This window comes from Desmodus rotundus, chromosome 3 (assembly GCF_022682495.2).
Source record: "Desmodus rotundus isolate HL8 chromosome 3, HLdesRot8A.1, whole genome shotgun sequence".
Classification (NCBI taxonomy): domain Eukaryota; kingdom Metazoa; phylum Chordata; class Mammalia; order Chiroptera; family Phyllostomidae; genus Desmodus; species Desmodus rotundus.
In genome coordinates, this window is record NC_071389.1 from 15,363,721 (window position 1) to 15,386,537 (window position 22,817).

The window sequence follows — 22,817 nt, forward strand, 5'->3', positions numbered from 1 at the left end:
TGCACCGGACCATAAGATGCACCTAGGTTTTAGAGGAGGAAAATAGGAAAAAAAATTTTTGAAGCAAAAAATGTGGTCCTGCTCCTGCCTCATGTGACCCGGCTCCATCACGGGTTCCCCCCTCCCCAGCGAGCCAGGTAAGCTACATTAGGGCTAAAAGACGCACCCCCATTTTCCTCCCAAATTTGCGGGGGTGGGAGGAAGTATGTATTATGGTCCAAAAAATACAGTAAATAAACCTGGTCAATAAAACTTGTCACTGAAATTGGTAGTGAGGTCACTTTTAGACTATGATTAATAAGTTTTTAAATTATTAAAGTTTAATATGAGTTTTGACAGTGCTTGCAGAGGCTTTGAAACAGACTGATGAGTTGAATGAAAATACTTCAACTTTTTATCCCAGAGATTAGAGTTGTAAGTACAGCTGTTACTTTGGTGTCACAAACTGATCATATCAGATACTTACATAAGTGATGAACTGTTTATGAAATAATTTTCCAGGAATAGCTGGTGATAGTACCCTCAGGCAGCAAGAATATTAAATTGGGCACCTGAATTGACCCTGTCTTCTGGTATTAAAAACCAAATGTTGTCCTTTTGAATTTTTTTTAACGCTTTTAATGTTTCCTTATGAACCCTTATGAAATCTCTACCCTGTTAGATCTTAAAAGCATACAAATGCCCAAGTCCTACTAATGCACAAGGCAGTTCAGTGTTAATCAGCAGCATTAGCCACTGTATCCAACAATCACTGCGGTACTTCTTCGGTGAGTTTGAAGAATGCCAAAGTCTGATGGGCGGGCGGCCTTATGTCTAACAGTCCTCTGTTTCCTGGGAGTTCGTTCTACGTGCCAACTGCTTCTGATTTCCACAGCAGACGTCACATTTATTTATGTGTTTACTGAATGCTCAGCTGTCATCATCATCTAAAATTTATTTCTTGATTGCAGTCATAGGTGTCCTCATGTGCTTGATGCGTGTGTTTTTTATTGTTAACTTGGAATTACTGGCTGGATTGTCTTTCTTTCTAGTATTGGGTACCCTGTGGTGACTTTGGGCTTTGGCTTCAAAAGTTATGTAAGCTACAAAATGCGGTTAAGGAAGCAAAAGGAAGTGCAAAAAGAGAACGAATTTTACATGCAACTTCTTCAACAAGCCCTCCCCCCAGAGCAACAGATGCTACAGAAGCAAGACAAAGAGTCTGAGGAAGGTAGGTCTTTACCCTAAAGCTGTTTGTTGGCTCAATAGGTTAGTCACTATTACATGGCAGGACTTCTTTTTTTTTTTTTTAAGTTGCTAAGATTTTGGAAGATTACCAAGGACTTCCTGTTTTCCAGTGTTCCTTTTTTGGGCCATTGATTTGTTTGGTCATGAACTAGAGTGTGGGTGATGGTTTCCACCTAGTATCTGAAGACCATATGCCTTTAAATATGTTTGTTTTATATATTTTATTTTTATAGCTTACTTAATATTTTGTATTTTATTTGTTATAAATATTTTAAAGTATTTATTCTCAGTAGCAAAATAGTATGTATAATTACATGAGTTTGTAACTGAAACAAGCCAAGAATCAAAGCATAAGTAAGACAGAGAAGGAGACAAACAAAATTGTTTTATAAGTCAAAATTTTTCTGAATAGAGCAAAGATGGATAGGTTCCATTTTAAATGGTTCATATAATACAGTGTGGAACTTAAATTGAACCTTTTCTATAAGGACTTCTCTAATAAGCATATAATCAATTCAGTAGATGAATTGACAACAGCGGTTTTTTTGTTTTTGGTTTTTTTGGTTTGAGAATTGGAAGTTTGGGGCCATATTTTTAGTTGATATGTGCCAGATCTTATTCTCTGCTGTGGTGTAAAAATACCTCTTCAAGTGAACTTTGACAAATTGGAATGTGTAGACCTAATACAGAAAATTTTTTACAAGTTTCCTAGTAAATGATACAGACTTTTCATTACGTCAACTCTAGAGTCAAGAAAAAACATATAGCCCTGGCTGGCGTGGCTCAGTGGATTGAGCACCAGCCTGCAAACCAAAAGGTCGCTGGTTAGGTTCCCAGTCAGGGCACATGCCTGGGTTGCGGGCCAGGTCCCGTGTCGGGGGCGTGCGAGAGGCAACTGATCCATGTATCTCTCGCACATTGAAGTTTCTCTCCCTTCCCCTCTCTACAGGTAAATAAGTAAAATCTTTTTTAAAAATGTAGATGCCTTGTATTATTTTTTTAAAAGATTTTATTTATGTATTTTTAGAGAGGGGGAGGGAGGGAGAAAGGGAGAGAAACATCGTTGGGTTGCCTCTTGCACACCCCCAGCTGGGGATCTGGCTCGCAAGCCGGGCATGTGCCCAGAGTGACTTCTTAGTTTGTAGGACAGGTGCTCAGTCCACTCAGCCACACCTGCCAGGGCAGGGTTCTAACATCACACTTCTTTTGTTTCATTAATCTCTCTTCAATAAAGTTATTAAGTGTGTTTAATTCAAGCACCTTTTAAAATATGGCCTCTTAGGAATATGATCTGCCTATGTCCTCTCACCCCAATGTTAGACAAGTTGGATTTGACTGATAAGTGAAGTGTGACTTAATTATAAAATCCTTATTTTTGAGGCAAAACCTTTAATGGCTTGGTGTTTAGAAATGATGGCAGTTTTCTGAATGTTCAGCTTCACAAATTTATTTGGATTTGCTTCTTGAAGTTAGCATAATGTAGTATAGTTACTGCTTATAAATGAGGTTGCAAATTAATGTAGTGAGTTTCTAAGCATAGATAATGAAGTCTGTTGAATCAGTCGATTCTGTGGTTTTATACAACTCAATATTCCGGTGTGGGTTTTTTTGTTTGTTGGTTTGTTTTTGGTATTGTAGCAGCCAAAGGATTACCTGATATGGATTCCTCGATCCTTATACACCACAATGGAGGTATCCCAGCCAATAAAAAACTTTCCACAACTTTGCCAGAGATAGAATATCGAGAAAAAGGGAAAGAAAAGGACAAGGATGCCAAAAAACACAACCTTGGAATAAACAACAATAACATTCTACAACCTGTAGACTCTAAAATACAAGAAATTGAGTATATGGAAAACCACATCAATAGTAAAAGATTAAATAATGATCTCGTGGGAAGTACAGAAAACCTCTTGAAAGAGGACTCATGCACTGCTTCCTCAAAAAATTACAAAAATGCCAGTGGAGTTGTGAACTCCTCACCTCGAAGTCACAGCGCCACAAATGGGAGCATTCCTTCTTCATCTAGTAAAAATGAGAAGAAGCAGAAATGTACTAGCAAGAGCCCCAGCACACACAAGGACTTAATGGAAAACTGTATTCCTAATAACCAGCTAAGCAAACCAGATGCACTGGTAAGGTAAGTGTGCCTGCTGTGTCCTTACCAGTACTTTCCAATGAACTTAACTTACACTGTGACTCTTACCTCTGTGGGCTTTGACATTTGAGAGTATTTCACAAGGGTTTGTTGGCCACCCTGGTGCCACTGTCCTGAAGCATTGACAGTAGCTCCTTCCAGTGTTCTGAGTTAGAGGTGACACGGATTACTTTCTGCAGTTGACAAATTTACATGTGACTTGATTTTCTAGTGGTGTCGAGAAACATATCTTTAGTTTTTGGCCTTTTATTTTTGCATATCCAAAGCTCTCATGGAACAGACAGGAAAAGCAGAGTGTGTGTCGTGTTGATGCAGATCTCTGTCTGAGAGGTACCAGTGGGGCAGTGGAAAGATCGGCCTCACCTCCTGGTGCTTGTTTTTGTTTCTACTTAATATTCAAATTATGCCCCAAGTAACTCTGGGAAAGTTAGGTTTGAAAAGTAATCTCTTTCTAAAAGTTCCGTAGGTAAATACATTGTTAGGCATGGATTTTAATCAGAAGTGTTCCTTTTTACATTTTGAATTAAAAGAATAATGTCGTATTGCCTTAACCGGCTCAGACTTAATTTTGCTATATTTTATATTTTTATGTATTCTATAAAATAACCATATTCCTTTTTCCTTATATCTTTCAATTTGGAAACTGAGATCTGAACTGGAGCTTTTTTTTTTTTTTAATATGTAACAAGGGGGCAATTGTAACTCCCTCCACAAAGTTGTCTTACATTCCTGTCCCTTTGGCTTGCTTAAGAGCAGACAATATATTTATTCTAGGAGGGAAGGTTGTCAGTGTTACAACTTATATAAACTAGATTATTAATTTGTTTTCATTTTCTGATTGGTAGCTAGATTAAGGGAAACATATTTAGGTTCCACTGCGGACGGCTCTTGACACATTATAGCCCCCAGGCACTTTTGGAAACACGCTGTGCTATTGCTGATGCCAGGCTGGTATCTTCCTCTGTCTGTTGTGACATTCTGCCCATCATGCCCTGCAGAAAAAACACTCAGCAGAGAACCAAACCTCTTCCAGATACCTGTGGGAGAAAGACCAGTTAGTTGACCTTTTCAGTCAATTTTCCCACAAACTTACTACCGTATTTTCGGACTATAAGACGCACCAGACCATAAGACTTACCTAGGTTTTAGAGGAGGAAAATAGGGTAAAAAACCCTGCTCTACCATCGCCCCCTGCCCCCGACCCCCAGTGAGCCAGGTAAGCTACATTCAGACTATAAGACACACCCCCATTTTCCTCCCAAATTTGGGGGGTGGTTCTTAAAGTCCAAAAAATATAGTATATATTATAAATAAAAGCTTTTGATATCTGTCACAAACTTTTTGATACCCTTTGTCCTATACAATTTTAATAACAGCTGTCAACCCAAAACAGTTTTCCTCTGTTGGGTATTGCAGAGAGCAGTCAAGGCTCAGTCTTACACCATTTCACTCAGGCCCCAGTTGTGGTTGTTGATTGACTCTGCTGCCTAATCTACCTTCAGTAAAGAAGTTCAGGGACTCCTCAGATGGCCAGTTTTCCACATGTGGGTCCAGTGCCCCTTCCTGTGGTCACTAATGTGATGTGCTTGATTGGAAGGATCCCAGAGTATTACTATTTTAGGGAAAACCTTCTGTCAAATACGTAAATAGAAAATATTGCATTTAAATAGTTTTATAAGCTTCCATAGGATTATTTTCAACTTTTAACGTAATATAAAAAATAAGAAGATGATCTAAATATCCAACAACAGGGGACAGATTTAAATAAATTATGGTTCATTCATTTGAGGGCCTTTTTAAAAAAGATTTTATTTATTTATTTTTAGAGAGAGGGGAAGGGAGGGAGAAAGAGAGGACAGAAACATCAATGTGTGGTTACCTCTTGTGCACCCCTATTGGGGACCTGGCCCCACAACCCAGGCATGTGCCCTGACTAGGAATTGAACCAGCGACCCTTTGGTTCGCAGGCCAGTGCTCAGTCCACTGAGCCACACCAGCCAGGGCCATTTGATGGACTTTTAATACAGATACTACAAAATTATATTTTTGAGCTATATTAAACAATATAGGGAAATGCTCATGACAATATTTTCTAAAGAAAGTAGAAAGCAATTTTATTAAAAACATTTTTTTAAAGTATACATAGAAAAAGGGTTTGAAGGGGAAGAAAACAAAATGATAACAATAGTTATTGCCCCATGGTAGTATTTGGGCCTTATTTTTTCTTTTTACTTTAATGCATTTTCAAATTTTTCTATGATGAGCAACAATGAAAGTTTATAAAAAGATGACTATCTGTCTGAGCAAATTATCCAGCTTGGCTATAGGAGGCCTTATCATGCTTCCTCTGGCCATTCTTGGCTCTCTCTTATTTCTTCTTGTTTGACTTTACGTATGTTTTGATGAGGATTAATAAGACTGAAACTGATCCAAACCTGACGTGTTTGAGTTGTTAGCTAGAGAGTGCATTTGTTATCTTCAGATGGAGAGGGCTGGACTCAGTGGTCTCTAACGCTGCTTCTGGTGCAAACCTAAACAGGCTGATTCGTATAATATATGAGCCCTGTGCTACTACAGACTCAACCAGGGTTTTGTACAGGTCCAGGTTCAGGTGCTGGCTGGCTGTAGGAAGAAAATTGAACTACCCTTTTAAACGTGCTTTTTAAAAAAATCATCTGGGCCCTAGCTGGTGTGGCTCAGTGGATTGAGCACTGGCCTGTGAACCAAAGGTTTACAGGTCCAATTCCCAGTGTAGGGCACGTGTCTGGGTTTCGAGCCACGATCCTCAGAAGGGGGGCGCGCAAGAGGCAGCCACACATTGATGTTTCTCTTCCTCTCTTTCTCCCTCCCTCCCCCTCTCTAAAAATAAATAAATAAAATCTCTAATGGAAGCCATTACTGCATCATTAGTATGGATTCATCATAACACATTCTATAGCTATGTCTGTCTCAATATCAATGTCATGGTTGAGAACTGCTATATTTGAGGAACCAATTCAGTGACTTTGGAGGGGGGAATTCATTAGTACACCACTTTCAAAGAGAATTCTTGTAGCTCGATATAGCTGTCAAAATAAGATTTGATGGTTTTTCCCTTAGAAGGGTCAGGCTGTCCTTCAGGTCTTTTCCATTTCTCCAAGCTCCACGGATGTTCTCTAGTGTACGGCGCACCACCGGTTGGCAAAGGACTGCACACAGGCGAACTCTGGCCCACTGCATTTTTGTAAAAAGTTTTATTCACTTACATAGCATCTGTGGCTGCCCTTGTGCTGCAGTGGCAAGAGTTGAGTAGCTGTGTATGGCCACAAAGCCAGAGGGGTTTACTGTTTAGCCTTTTACAGAAAACATTTGCTGATGTATCACTAAGGTTAAGGAATGTGGGTGAAGGTAATGAACTTGAGAATAAGTGTTGCCTGTAGGATCCTTCCCAGGAAAAGTTCAGGAACTTGCTAAAGCCAGTCCAAAGCCTGTTTGGTTGAGAAATCTTGGTTGGCCAAAAAGTTCATTTAGTCTTTTCTGTACAATGGCTCTAGTAGTGTTTAGTTGTCTTTAACCTAATTCAAAACAATTTTGTTCGATTGTATTGTGACAGCTGTCATATCAGTGTGCATTTAAAAAAAAACTTACCAAAATTGGTGAATTTCTTCTGTACAACCACTTTAATATTGAAGATTAAAGAAAATATACAACATTTTTGGCATATTATGCTTTATTATTTCAAGAAAGCTAAAAATGCAGCTGAAACAGAAAAAGATTTGTGCAGTCTATGGAGAAGGTGCTGTGACTGATCAAACGTGTCAAAAGTGGTTTGTGAAGTTCCTTGGTACTATTGACATTTTGGTCAGATAATTCTTTGCTGTGGGGCTGTCTTATGCATTGGAAGATGTTTAGCAGCACCGCTGGCCTCTACCTACTAGAAGCCAATAGCGGGAGACAGCTGACATAGTCAAAATATCCAAATCAACAGTTATTGGTGAATATGAAAAACATGTTTTTTATTTTATGGAAAAAACTAAACTAACTTTTTGGCCAACCCAATACATATCTTACAAAATGACCCAATTTCTGCCAGCTTGATTTCTGAATTCTTTACCTAAGATGTTTAGAAACAGACTTACAATGTTGGTAGCCAAAAATATCTTTAATTCTTACATGAGAAAAATTCTAGACAAAAACAGAATAAGCAGTGAGGAAGATCAGTTTTTTTTGTTTTTTTAATTTAACTAAGTGCTGGGTTAGAAAGGAATAATGTAAATTAGAATGAGATTTGCGTACACTTTTTTCAGTGGTCATTTAAAAATATTTTAAGAGTGAAAAAATATAGACCATTTAGAGAAAAGAAAATAATCCCACCGTTCTGACACTAATTACTGTTAAATTTTGTTGTACTTTCATCAACCACATTTATATAATTGTGGCCACAGCATTGAGTAGTTTTTTGTTCTGCTTTTTCACTTACATCAGATAGAAAGCCTTTTCCCAACTGAGCCTAACCCTCACGTTTGTTTGATGTGGAATATTCCATGGCAGCTCTGTGCGCTCATTCAGCAGTCCCTCCAAGATCGGGCAGATCACTGTGGGACACCTGAGCCGCTTTCCTGCAGTTTCAGGGCCTGCGAGCAGGAGAGCCAACAGTTTTGTTTGCATTTGGCACCCAGTTCCCTCTCAGATACAGCCCGGGACTGTGGGGTTTCTTGTTGGCGATTGTTACTTGTTTCAATTTTCCTGGTTAAGGGAGAGAATTTAAGACTTTGAGTACAAAATGCAAAGTGATCCAAATTCTTCAAATGTCAAAGCAGAAGTCTCTTCTTGATTTATTTCCAGTTCACTTTTTTGGTAGATTCGTCTTTATTTATTTATTTATTTATTTTTAGCGCTAATTCTTAATAAGATTTCAGCTCTTTAACATGGTTGAATGATGTCTGGTGGGAAGAACCATAAAGGAAAAGTATCTGCTGTTTGCCTACTAGAGGTGCATTCAACACAACCCAGTAGAATTTAGAGTAATGATTATTTTTTTGGAACTGTAAGAGTTCTAAAAGACATCTAAACTACCTCCACAATCCTTTTGATCAGTGAAGTAAATGAGCCCTAGAAGGTTCAGTGGTGAGTCCGAGCCACTCAGATGGATTGGTGGTGCCAGGACCAGAACCGAAGTTTCTTGACTTCTGCCTTTTCTTTTATACCATGCTGCTTAAAAGAAGTTTATCGACCTGCTTTATTTTTCTACTTTAAGTTTTTGTTACAAATGTACATATAGCTAAACTTGTTTCAAAGGATTGACACCAGACCTAGATTTTATGCTCCAAACGCTAAAATGTGTACAAGAAATGCTTAGAATCTCAGAATTCATTTTTCTTCTAGAGAGATGCTATTCTAAGTGTTTTTAAAAGTCTTGCTCTTACCAAAGACACAAGGGCATACTTATCTCAGAAGAGAAGAGGGCTGTCTACTTGTACCCTTGAAAGCTTACAGGGTCTCCGAGAATTTAACCCTGGTTTGGTCTAGCTTGGGAATTAGTCTGGTCCAGACAGCCTAGAGCCGCTGAGCATGGAATGTGCCTTTTAGGGATAGGGATATGGGGTAGGTTTAGCTTCACAGCAGCAGACCTAGATGCCCTGAACTGGAATACTTAAGACCAGGGATGCAACCATCAATTTAACCCTGAGGAGAGGCCACCATTGACTGCTTGGAAGACCTGGGGTCCCGGGTTGTGGGCATTGCTGAAATAGTAAGTTCCGAGAAAGTTTGAAGCCATGGAATGGGGGACGGCCTGTTCTTCAGGGGAAATTGGAAACCTGGGAAAAGTTACAGTACATTGAATACTCATGCTTTTATTTCTCTGTGATTTCATTGGTTATTTCAAATACTATTGGGTTGGCCAAAAAGTTTATTTTCTGTAAGATGGCTCCCGTAGCGCTTAATTGTCTTTAATTTCATTTGAAATAATTTTGTTAGATGATATTGTGACAGCTGTCATATCAGCATGAATTAAAAAACTTAATCAAAATTGGTGAATTTTTGTGTAGCCATTTTAATATTGAAGATGGAAGAAAATAAGCAACATTTTTGGCACATTATGCTTTATTATTTCAAGAAAGGTAAAAATGCAACTGAAATGCAAAAAAGATTTGTGCAGTGTATGGAAAAGGTATTGTGACTGATCAAATGTGTCAGAAGTGGTTTGCGAAGTTTCATGCTGGAGATTTCTCACTGGATGATGCTCTGCCATTGGGTAGACCAGTTGAAGTTGATAGCAATCAAATTGAGACATTCATTGAGAACAATCAACCTTTATACCATGAGGGAGATAGCCAACAAACTCACAATGTCCCAAAACAATAAAGTTATTGGTGAAAATGAAAAATACATCTTTTATGGAAAAAAAACCATATGGACTTTCTGGACAAACCCAATAAAAGTTGGCGGGTGAACAAAATGTCATGGCTTTTCATTACACTTTCAAGTCCATGTAAATCTTGTATTTATGTTTAATGATGTTAGGTTTCTCTTACGATGTTAGGGGGACAAAGAGAGCAAAAGCTAAAAATTAGTCAGCTTTCCCCTTTGACTGGACTTGCTGGTGGCAGAGGTTGACCAAATGTGGTTTGACCAGCAGTTCAGGCTTATGTACTTCTGAATAGCTTATCTTCCAGACTCCAGCATTTGAGGTGGTCGTGTAACCTCTGACTTATCTGAGGCTCCTTAGTCTTGCTGTTTGAGGAAAAAATCACAGTGGATAGTTTATAGTACTTCATATTTCTTATTTCCCTACATTTTAAGATGTTTGCACACATTCAAAAATTATATATCCATTGAAAAGAAAGGGTCATTTTTTACATACTGATTTTTAATAATCAGCAGATTCAGTATAACTTAGTGTGAATAACTGTGAAAAAGAGCAAAGTGAAGAGAATCCAAGAAGCCCCTACATTGTCAAATTAAAGAAGTATTTCAAAGCAACAAGGAAAATTGAGGGCTAATGCTATTTACCAGAAGAACAAAGAGACATCAGTTCTTTCTGCAACTATCCATCTTTCCTTTCCCTTGTAGCTGTTAGGATACTGACCTGGATTCTGGTTAGGAGTGGCGGGGGCCAAGGGGTGGGGGGTGGGAGTGGTGCAGGCTGCTTGCTCTTAGTTCTCAGGGCAGCGAAGGGCAAGGAACTTATTAGTTCCAACTTAACAGAAAGTGGGGGAAAAGATTTAGATCATGGAGCCCAAGATTATAGGCACAAAGCAAGAATAGAATCCAAAGCTGGGACCTGGCTATGGGGGAGAAACAAGACACAGCACTCACTTCAGGAGTAAGGCCTGTGAGCATTCCTGGGACAGGAACTTTGGGGGGGGGCCTTTTATGAATCATTCCAGCCCTCCCCCCAAGGTCCTGAAGAGCCCTAAGTGAGGAGTCACACTAGTTTAAGTGGAAATGGTTACAAAGTATTCTCTTGAAAGGTGGAAACTCATTTTAAAAGAAGGTAACTGGAAAGACCCTAAGATGGATTGTTAAAGAGGAGGAAGTAGCAAAACATTACTTAGTATGAATCTATTACAAAATATGGGAGGATACAGATCTCACGTACACAGAAAATTATTTGAAATGGTATATACCAAATGGTCAAATGGTTGTAGTGATTATAGGGGATGTTTGTGTTCTGCGTTGCATGTTTCTGTGTAGTTTGAATGTTTACACAGCTTATACCCATAATAGAACGTATCCTTAATGAGGGGAGCAATCTTCTTTTCTCTTGTCTGCTGCAGTACACTGCTTTGCACAGACTAGATGCTCAGTAAATACTTGTTGAATGAATATTACCTTTATGCAGGGAAAATATTAGAAAGGGGATAGGAGATGGGCCTCAGTACAGAGTTGAGTTTCTTCAGTGAAGCACAAAGGCTTTCAAAGCTAGGAAAACCTACATACTACCTTGGACTGGGCCAAGGACCAGGCATACATTGTCAAAATACTTGTTATTCTTGAGTAGGTTGTTAATTGATTTTATTTCTAAAATATAGAAGACCTTCCACACTACACTGCTTTCCTTGGCATTTCCCAGAAAGCTGAAATTCAGTACTGTCAGTACTTTTTTCCAAGGCTCTACAGGAAGTTGGAAGTTCAAAAATTTCTGGAAGTTACAAGGGACAAGGGGAGAAAACTCCAAGAGACTGCTGTCAAAAACGCCATTTGCTCCCGCATTGGTTAGTAGGAATCTTGGCGCAAGCCACATCTCAGCCAGGAACAGCCAGGGGGGAAATCTCAATTTGCCTTGTCTTATTCATCTTTCCTGATGAGTCTTTCTTACTCATCTATTCAGCTTCTCCACCTTGTACGTGTGCCCCCTCCCCCTTGCTCTTTGTCTCTGTGGTATTGTGGTAGCATGTGGAGAGAGCTCAGATCCTAGGTTTCTGTTCCAACCTTTTCTCCAAGGAAATCCCCCAGGTTAGAAAATGGGCTGACTGTTTATATATCAGCTCCGGTGCTACAGTGTAACTTGTTTGTTTGCTTTTATATTTGAACACATTTTGCTGTGTGTCAGGAATACTTTGCAGAAGACAATCTGACCTGGGAGACAGTGATTTGGGTGTCGGGCCTTTGCTCTGGCAGCTTTTCCCACATGTATTACCTGCTCTGGCAGACTACAGCTGCGGAGTGACTTGCTTGACGCCCTCCCCAATGAGTGCTGACTACCGAAGCAGGCCTTTCCACTTCTACCGCTGCATGTAATGATTTATTCCTAACAGTGTCGTTTCCAGCTGAGAGTTAAAGTTTAGTGAAAATGTATGACATTTTAGAATGAAGATTATGAAAACTGGACGCTTAGAGTTTCTAACTAGATTAGATTAAATATATTGGACATATAGCTGCTACTAAATTATTTGGAAATTATTAAGTGGAAAAAATAAGTAGAAGAGTCAAGTTTAGTGTGTTCTGGGGAAACAAGTATTTGATTTATATTTGTCCAGCATTGTATCTAAGCAGGTTATGGTCTCACACCTGATTTATTTTCATTTTCTTCCACACTTACAATATTTAAGGTACTTACAAGTTTTACTTAGTTCACTCTACTTAATGTTAATTCACAATATAGTTTGAATTTATTTTAACTATTGCAGTGATTTAAAACTATAATATTCTTGGATGTAATCGTGGTAATAGAAGCCTGACCATTATACTTAAAACAGGCTGTTTTGTGACTTGAAACCCATGTAGCACTTTAGAAACTGGCATTAATGAATTTAAGCCAGGAATGTACTTAATGAGCCCATATCCAGGTGGTCAAAGAAGATAATTATCTATGTTGTATGGATAAATAAATATGAAATAACACATAAGTTATTTGGGGGTTAGAGTCCACATTAGAAACGTCTTTATGTTAAGTACTGAGAGTTTATTCTAACAAAACAGATTGCAAAGTTTCCTCCCTGGAATTCAGAAGGAACTACTATAAAACTTTGTGTTAAATTCTGAGTCAGTACCCCCACTGGCACATAATGAATTGAGATTTCCAGTTAAGGGGATTAGAGGTGGATTCCCTGAAGGGGAGGTACTCCAAGCAAAGGAACTATGTTCTTTCAGTGTTACCCATGCTCTCATTTAGAAACTGGCTATTTGAATACTTTGACATCCAGGGTGGGTATACTTCAGCCTATGCACATCTCTTGGGGATTTCTTAGACCTTTTTTCTAGACAGCTGGAACTCTCAGGATTAAAAACAAGTGTTTTGTTTTGTTTTTTATGGAAAAAATGACAACTCCTCTCATAAGGTACATTTCACCTTTCTTAATGGAGTGCTGTAACAGATTTGAAACAAATATAAAATAGTGAACTGGAAAGAGCAGGTGCCACAGACTTAGACACCTGCAGAACTGAGACAGGGCACAGGCGTGAGGGGGCAGGCCAGGGTTGGCATCCCTTGTATGTACTACTGCACTGGGCACCTGGGAGTTGGGGAGCACATGCCCTTCCAAACAGGACAGCCAACTGTGGCCTGGGGGGATTGCAGGCCCAATGTTGCTAAATCTGGTATTTTGAAAAGATGCTGAGAATAGATTATCATTATGTGAAATCTACCAGTTAGTTTTTTTTTTTTTACATCATGTGGGAGAGGGTCAAACAAAACATCTTTATGGACCAGATTGACTCACCAGTTTGCAACATCTGCACCTGCCCCTTCCTGTTACTCTTACATTTTGCTCCCTCCTATCCCCTGACCCCACCAATCAAAACTTGACTCTTATAGGAAGGACTTTTCTGTTAGGGATTGGTAAATCCCATGAACTAATCTGCCATCTATTAATGGGACTTTTTTGCCTCCTCTCCTTCAGTTAGTTTCTTGTGCCCCTGGAAAACATGTACCTTTTGACAGTGTTCCACCCCCAGTCGAAGATCACCCCCTTTATTGTTTAATCCTCACACCTGACTATGAGACTTTCAGACTACTTTAGAAGGAGAGGGGACAGCCTTGTGATGAGAAGGTGCTTTGGGTCTCTGGTTGATGTTCTTCAAACAATACAGAAGTGCTTAGGCCTTCTGTACCTAGGACTGGAGACTTCTTCCATGCCAAGATGTTTTACTGCCATAATTTTAGAGCATAAAATACCCAAAAATTTGGGATGTAGACACTAGTTATTCACGGACTTCACAGGCCAGCTGGTTTAGAATCTGGACCTCCTAGCACCGTCCCCTGTAACATGTATAATGTCAAGCTTGATGTCAGAGCAGTAACGCCTGCTCTTCTCTTTCCTTGGGGAGCCAGAGCGGGGCAGTAAACTATAGCTCTAGAATCTAGATTTAGAGAAACTGTTGTTTCAATAAGAACTGACGAATGTGATGCAGATTCAGGAACTGAACCGTTGTCTACTTCAGAAAGTTAAGTTCCCCTTTTTTGGAATGACCTAAAAAGTTTGTCAAATAGAAGAGTTGGATTTTCCCTAAGGCTTTCAGATTATTCTGAAACTGACCTGTCACGTGGGAAAAATCTAAGAGAAACAGTGAACATTGAAAAGCCATGGAAAGTTGTTTAACAGCCTCCTCTTGTAAAATAACTTTTCTCCCATTTGTAAAATAAGAATTAAAGTGTTAAAATAAGTTTTATATATTGATTATATTCAGTTTTTAAGATAAAGAAGAGAGCCACTATCTTAATATATAGCCTCTGAGTCATTTTTCACTTCTGTCTTATTCTCCTTCAGTGGGGTTTTTTGTTTTTGTTTTTTTGGTTGTTGTTGCTTTTTGAAAGGCAGGAACAGTTTGTCTGTTTGTTTTAGAGAAAGGGTAAGGGAAGGTGAAAGAGAGGGAGAGAAACTTCAACGTGTGAGAGAAAGGATGTACAAGAGAAACATCCGTTAGTTGCCTCTCTCACACCCCCAACTGGGGACCTGGCCCCCAACCTAGACAAGTGCCCCAACCAGGAATTGAACCTGCGACCCTTAAGATTGCCGTCTGGGGCTCAGTTAGCTGAGCCACACTAGCCGGGGCTCTCAGTGGTTTTTTTAATAGTTGTATGTCAGTCATATAGGCACATGAATGAATATACAATTTATTGAGCCAGCCTTATGTTGAATTTTAAGTGTTTCATATGTTTTTATAATCAATAGTGCTGCATCAAAGAGATTTTTACATCAGTCTGTGTATCAGCAGTCCTGCAAATAAATAAATAAATAAATGTGGGAGTAGTGTGCTGCGTCAGCAGATAAGAACGTTTTAAGTACTTTTGATACAGACTATCATATCTGACCACGTCCTTTAAGAACCTTATTAAAAATACTAGTTTGTGGCACTTACAGCTTTATCCTTGAAGGGCTTCACGAAGTTAGTTTTTCATTTCCCAGATCAGTTGTGTGAAAGTCTCTAGGATTCCTTTCTGCATTTCTTTGCATATCTTAATGAAAATTAATGTTTCCCTTTTGTGTTTGACAGATTAGGGAGCGGAGACATAAGTACTTTGTAATCAGGTCACCAGGCTGTTGCTTATTTGTGGATACTTGTGCCTGGTAAGCCATTGTAGTAACCACAGTGAGACCTGAGGCCACTGCATTTCACTGTTTCTGAAGCTGTGGTTTACAGGATGTACTGGAGCAGCTTCAAGTCACTGATGAGTTATATGTGAATGACCCATGCTGCCTGTCCTATCAGTGTGAATGACCTGGAAAGGGAGAGGGGAAGGAGTTATGGAGCGGGTAAACAGTATTGCTTTTTGGGACAGAGCTTTGATATATGAGCTCAGCTTTCTGCATAGACAGCTGTGCAGTCCCTAAACAAGTCTTGTCTTGTATGATTAATGTATACCAGCGGGTCTCCTAATGGGATTAGGTACTTAACAAGATGGAGCAGTTGCTCTTCATTCATTCTTCTCATGTGCACCTGCCTGCTTGGTAAGCAAGAACCCACTTACCCCGTCTCCTTCAGCCATTACTTAAACTAAATATCTGGTGGCCAGCTGTAGATAGGTTTCCAGAGCCTCATTTATCATAACACTGACCCTGTTCTATCTAAGACACAGAGTGAGGGTTAGAGACGTGGTCTGGAAGAATTGGAAGAAACTTTAGAAATAACAGTTCCAGCTTCCAGTTTCATAGCACTGTTGGCCCTGGTTCCTGACTTCAAAGAACTTACAATCTTTTTAGAAATAAGATACACACACAGGAGAAGATTAAAAGCCAGAACAAATTAAGAAACAGTATCAGGCAATAAGATTTAGTCCCAAATGAGAAGCATCAATGGTAAGGGCCTTCAGATTTCAGAAAGAGAGGGAACTTGGAGCCCTGGAGATCAGCGCCTTGTCCTGGAGAATGTTTAGTTTGTTGTTTGTTTTCATTTTTTAACTGAGCCTTAAAGAGTAAAATTTGAAAGTCGGAGGTTGTTCCTCCCAGATGGGTGGTACAATTAGAGGTAGAAGATGTCTGGAAATAAAGAGTGGGTCATTTTGGCTTGCGTGACAGTTTTGTCAGAAAAACCTATCTTTCAGACACTTGGCGGTCTAATCTGTAGATGACCTGAAGCCCCTTTGCTTACAGAGCAAGCAGAATTGTAAGCTCTGTACTCTCTTGCAGAGCCTACAGCATCTCTGTCACTAGCACATTAGAGTTCAGAGATAACCAGCAGCGGCAAGGCTCCTTATCTTCCTGATGAGTTCGTGGGGTTGAGCTGGCAGCCCATAGCAATATACACTTCGGTAGTTTTCTGGAGGGTGAGTGGAGTGTGACTCATGCAGAATTTGGGGAACCTAGTCATCCCTAGGTGAAGTCCTGGGTGAGAAAAGGTCTCCCTCTTTTTTGTAAGACTTGCTTCCTGGGGAAATTTAGTGCCCCATAGCCTTAAAGTTCCACTGTGCTTCTCAGTCAGGCCTCAGAGCCTCAGGCTTATAAAACTTTGGAGTTACTAGCAGTACCCATAGGAAACTTTTAAACTTTCAGTGAAGTCATAGAACTGTGAGCTGTGATTCAAGTAATTCACAAAAGATAAGGATTGCAGACATTTAGACGTAAATATCTTCCTACTTTTCAGATACTTAAAAACAGTACCCCTTTCAACTAAAAGCCAACACTTGAATACTGTACTTTGTTTTACTACCAGGTGTACTTCAAGATATTCAAAGATATTTTTCCTACTTAGCCTGCCTGAAAAGCTAATGTTTGAGTTTCATTCTTTTGGAGATTATTAAAATGTAAATCTTTTTGTATTAAAATTAAATAATTATCAACCATTTATACTGTAACTTCATTGGGAAGAGTGAGGGAAAAGATGGGATGGAGTTACGGTTTGGAATGGGTAAGAGGGATCTCAGCTGGTCAGTTTTGCTTTGAGGTCAGCCCAGCCCATCCGAGTACAGACCGGAAAAAGTCCTATTCTCCATGGTCCCACCTCCTGCTTGTGAGCTGGCATTTTACCTGTAGCTTCACAAGGTTAGAAGTTGAGTGCTGTCTTCTAAAATTATCGGTGAAGTGGCTAGGAAAGATGCCTGGACCCAGTAGGTAACATTTTGGGTTAGTTAGAACCCTGGCTTGTCTAATTGGCACAAATGGACATATTTATTGTTGGACACATAGACTCTGGCTTTGCCGTGGGCCCTGTCTGCATCCCAGGTGGTGACCCCATTAGGCAGCCTTTGGAGGAGTGAAAACTAGTGCCACCAGAGTTGGGAAGGCAGGAAGTGAATTTATTTCCTGCCTAAGCCTTACCAAAGTTTGGTTAAGATCTGTCTGGCCCTTTTTTTTTTTTTTTTTTTTTTTGGATGAGATTGTAGTTCTTCTGGAAGAACTTTACTTTTTACCCCTTAATTTTCTATTGTGTAGGGAAGAATAGGATTTAGCTCCCATAAAAGGGGTATGAGCTCATGGATGAATTTTTTCCTCCTTTCTTTTGATCCCTATTTACTGAAGTGAGTTTTAGAGTTATAAACTATTACTTTTGCCTCATGTTCTTCCTGACCACTTGCTTCTAATTTAGGTTGCAGCTGTTGACATTTTAATAAAATCCCATGAATACATTTGAAGATTTTACATTGACCTCTTAACATCATTTAGTCAGTCCTTCTTGGTGTATCATACCAATAAATTATATATCTGTTTTTTTACCTAGGAAGTTTTGACCTTTAGCACCAAAGGGTTAACTACCACTTGTCTTAACCATTGAGACAAGTGGTAGTTAATCTCTCTAATAAAGGCCCTGGCACTTGACTGGCTTGATTCAGTTCAGTTTACTGATTCACATAATTCTTTTTTTTTTTTTTTTTAATTGTTATTCAATTACAGTTGTGTGTACATATTTCTTTTAAAATTCATTTATGCACTTTTTAATGAGCATATGGAAAAACTGAGCTCTATCTTAGAAAATAGGACTATATAGTACATTCACACAAAGGAATATTATGCAGCAATTAAATTGTTTTTGAAAAATTTCTAATGGTGTGGGAAGGCACTTAAGAAATGTAAACTGTATATGTGGTACTCTCACCAATATTAAAAATATTTTCATGTGTCAAGAAAGAGAAAGGAAAAAAGAAAGGAGAAAAGAAGTAAACCAAATGTGAATAGTGAATGGTTCTGTCTGGATGAGATTAGGAATTAAATTTTTATCCTTTATACTTTTCTACTGCTGCATGCAGTTTTTATATTGACTGGGCATCACCTTTACAATCCAAAATAAATAAATCCAATAAGGAATTGTAAATCATTTTAACCACGAATCTCAGTAAAGGTTTAAAATATAGTGAACCTTTAAGGTTAAATTAATGCTTTCTGTAGTGAGACAATGAGAAACTTCCCCAGATAAATCTTAAAAATTACTTAGAATTTATCATTTAGCACTTTTATCTTACATGTCAGTGTTACTGATTTTTAAAAGATTTTATTTATTTATTTTTAGACAGAAGGAAAGGGAGGGAGAAAGGGAGAAAAACATCAGTGTGTGGTTGCTCCTCGTGTGCCCCCTACTGGGGACCTAGCCCGCAACCCAGGCATGTGCCCTGACTGGGAATCGAACCAGTGACTGTTTGATTCACAGGTCGGCGCTCAGTCTACTGAGCCACACCAGCCAGGGCTTTGTCAGTGTTTCTTAAACTGGGTGATACTGTACTAACTTACAGGTTTTGCTGCAACTATTTGGAAAACAGTAATTCAGAGTTTTACAGAATTGATGGTAGCAGTTATGAAAATCTAGAAGCATTTCCATACTATGTCTTGTGAAATTATTTTATATTTGAAGGTAAACTTTTTATTGAAGGTAAACTTTTTACTGAATTATAACGCATTCACAGAAGAACACAAATCTTAAGTGTACAACTTATATTTCAACTTACCCATGTAACCACATCATTTTATTTTCATTGTTTTGTGCTCCTGCATAGCCTTGACAAAAATTTCTTAGTTCTACATAAAAAGATGTATAGAGAGATACATAGATATATAGAGATGTTTAGTGTTCTGTGGTCTCCAGAAGTTACACTCCAGATATTTTACACTTTTTGCTCTCATAATGGCATTAACTCTTTGGCCTTTTACACTTTTCAAGGAGCTCTAAAATTTCATTCAGAATATTCTTATTCTTAATTCATGGCAGGAAATTGGCAATTAAAAATGCAAAAAAAATAAATAGGCAAATTACTGACTCCTAGCCTGTGCAGATTTTATTTTTTTTTCGTTCCCAGTGTGGCACATGTTTTCCCCCAGTTGGCTGGTTGTGTGGAACCTGATCCCTGTGCCTCTGCGCATGATACAGCTCAGGCTGCTAATCTGAAGAAGCAGGTCAGCAGCCAGCAGTAAGTGTGTCAGGCTAGAAATCCTAGACCAGGCTGGGAGGAACATTAGAGATCGTTGGCCTCAGATGGGGAAACTGAGTCCTAGAAGGTTACACGCCTTGCCTAGCCAGGGTCACAGAATTGACGCCAGAGCAGGGTCTAGAATCCGGATCCTAAACGCATTACTAAACCATGCAAGTTCCTATTCTTGTCTTAAAATTCACCCTTTCTGCTGAAGATGCAACTGTCAGACTGTGAAATCGGCTTCGCAAGAAAGATAAATTACCTAATACGTTTTTCAGCCAAGCTTCTTAATGGGGATAACCTGACAGCATCGACCTGTTTTGGAAAATATCCCTTGGGTTACTTCAGGTGAATGAGGGATGGTGTGGGGTGGTAGAAATGCTGGTCTGTAATTGTTCAGAGCAGTTCTGAGAGGACGTTCAACTGGATTAACCCTGGCGATAGGGAAAGTGTGGCGTGATGTTGACTTGTGACCCTTCCCTGGGGAGCGAGCTGTGTCCAGAGACCCAGTGGAGCTCCTGGAACACAAGGTCTCCAGTGTGTGCTCCTGGTCGCTGGACGGGAAGACCGACTACTGTGTCTGGGAGAAGACCATTAGTGTTATAGGACTTTCTGTTTGTGAGATTTTGTTTTAGTTGGCAAAGGTAGAAAAGTAAATAAGGCTGCTCTTTGGTTTTCTAGGAGATGCCAGGCAACATATATTTAGTAAGTATTGATGACTGCGGTGGGCCCTGGGGATTTGGTGCTTAATAAAACGTGTCTATCGGGACTTAGTCTGTGGAGCTGGCGGTCCCAAGGAGAGATCACCATTGCCCTCCAGAAATCCCGGTTCTGTTGGTATGTTGTATTCGTGAAATGCACAAGTCTCATCAGAGCAAACTGATTTTTTTTGCCTAACTGTAAACTTGGAGGAAAAGGTCTCTTGTGAGTCTCAGATGGCAGCCATCCGTGGCCTGACCTTCAGCACCAGTCACCAAAGTTCCGTCCAGCAGACCCACTCTATTCTTTCGCACTCTCTTCCCACAGCACAAGCCTTCCTCAGAGGCCAGACTGATTGCTCGGTCCCTCAAGTATCTGTGGCCGTTCCTGTCTTTGAGCTTTTGGACATGTTTCTCCCTTGTTTAAAACACTCCCTCCTCCCCCTCCGTTTCTCCAAATCCTGCCCAAGCTTTGAGGCCCAACTCAGCTCTATTTTCTCTCCTCAGAACTCACACGGCACTTCTACCCACACCATGCTATGAAAGATAGAACTGCAGTTCAGCTTGCTGGTGAAGTCGACTCTGGAGCTGTCCTGCCTGTGTGACCTTGGCTGGGAGCTTTCCTGAGTCTACATTTCTTCATCTATAAAAATGGGAATAATAATTGCATTTAGCCATAAGTTGTGCAAATTGAATGAGTTTATACTATTAAAGCCACAGAGCTGGTACATAGTTCTCCTTAAATATTAGTTATTATTCCTTCTAGCATGTATGCAATCATGGTCTTCCTTGTGTTATTGCTTAATCATTTTACGTATCTATTTATTGGCCCTTCGTGATATTGAAACGTCCTTTCTTGAAGAAAGCGTTGGATGTATCAACACTTTTTGTTGACATTTTCTAGCAATACATGTTCATATAATAGTTCCCCAATATATATCACTTAAAATGAAACTATTACTTTATTAAAGAAAATGGATGGAACAGGAGTAAGGAATTGAAGAGAAAATAATGGCTTCAGTTCACAGAATTTTCTTATGATTCTTAAACATGCGATTTGTTCTTTTTTTCATTATCATTGAGTCTAACGAGCTCTTATGACCCAATCACCAGAAGTGTGAACATCATTTAGCAAGGATGCTAGTAATTTCAGGAGGTTGTCTCAGACACTGTTTTCTTCTAGGCCTGTGGTGGGATGGAATCTCAGACAGTAGATTCTGATCTCTCAGACTATCTCAAAGCAGGTGGGTCCTGAGCTGGATGTTACTAACATTCCCTTGCTGAGGGGCATGGGAAATTCACCACTAGGGAGGGACCTTACCCTTCAGCCACCCGCTTTCTGCCTTTCCCTCCTCCTCTGTTAGCAGCTCAGAAGCTCACAAGCACCATCTTCCCCTGTCTGGGTTCACAGACGTTTGGGGGAAATCAAAAGGTACCCTCCTGGGGGAAGAGGTGAGGACCCAGGCAGAAGCTTTCAATAAAGAGCTCATTGCAGACGGGAGTTGTGGCGGCGGCAGGAACTGCCAGAGGGGTCCTGGGCTGTCCACCCAGCAGGCCGGGAGGGACTTCAGCCAGGGCCTCTACAGAGCCTCCTGGGTGCCCTCTCTGTGGTGAAAATGCTGTGTTTCTCCTTCTCCTAGGCTGGAACAAGACATTAAAAAGTTAAAGGCTGACCTACAGGCCAGCAGGCAAGTGGAACAAGAGCTCCGCAGTCAGATCAGCTCCCTCTCGAGCACCGAGCGAGGGATCCGCTCAGAAATGGGCCAGCTCCGGCAGGAGAATGAGCTGCTGCAGAACAAGTACGTGCACCTGTGGGGCCTTTGGTGAGCCAAGTGGACTGGAGCACAGGGTTCCTGATGACCGAGGGACCTAGCAGAGGGGTTTTAAGTAAAATGTTTAACATTTACTTTAGTACCAGATATTCAACATGTTATAAACTCTGTAAGAACTTATTTCAACAAGTTCATGAATATTGCTATTTTGTCCTCTGTCATTTAATAACTTCTCTTAGCTTTAAAGTAGTTACTGAGCTTTTGCGATAATATAAGTAAAGTTGACAAGTATTTCTGCCACAATTTAAAGCTCTTGCTCCATTGAGTGAAAGTTTTCCAGAGAATTAGACTCCATTTTCTTTGATTTTCAAAATTAAAAAATGACATTGAACTTTGAGTTTATTTGAAGAGGCAGGCAAAAAGCCAGGTCTTCTATGTGAATTCTTATGCTTTTTATTAATTCTTTCTGGAATTACTTCTTGACTTAATGTGGGCTTGCCCCATTGAAAGAGTAGTCCTTCAAACCTGAGTCCCAGGGCCAGGTTCCTGGTGGGGGGGGTGGGAGGGGCAACCGATGGATGTATCTCCTGCACATCGATGTTTCTCTCCCTCTCTTTCTCCCTCCCTTCCCCATCTCAAAAAATAAATAAATAAAATTTAAAAGAAAGAGTAGTCCTTCAACACTTTTAAGGAATGTAATT

General features: G+C 39.8%; 1 protein-coding gene across 1 annotated transcript in view; it reads left to right on the plus strand.

The window, feature by feature from the left end:
- MACO1 (macoilin 1) overlaps positions 1-22,817 on the plus strand; it is a 57,176-nt gene that overhangs the window by 22,521 nt on the left and 11,838 nt on the right. The window contains exons 5-7 of the mRNA XM_024554397.4: positions 1,032-1,210; positions 2,866-3,367; positions 21,985-22,143. Of these exons, the coding sequence (XP_024410165.1) occupies positions 1,032-1,210; positions 2,866-3,367; positions 21,985-22,143 (840 nt within the window). The remainder of the gene's footprint in view (positions 1-1,031; positions 1,211-2,865; positions 3,368-21,984; positions 22,144-22,817) is intronic.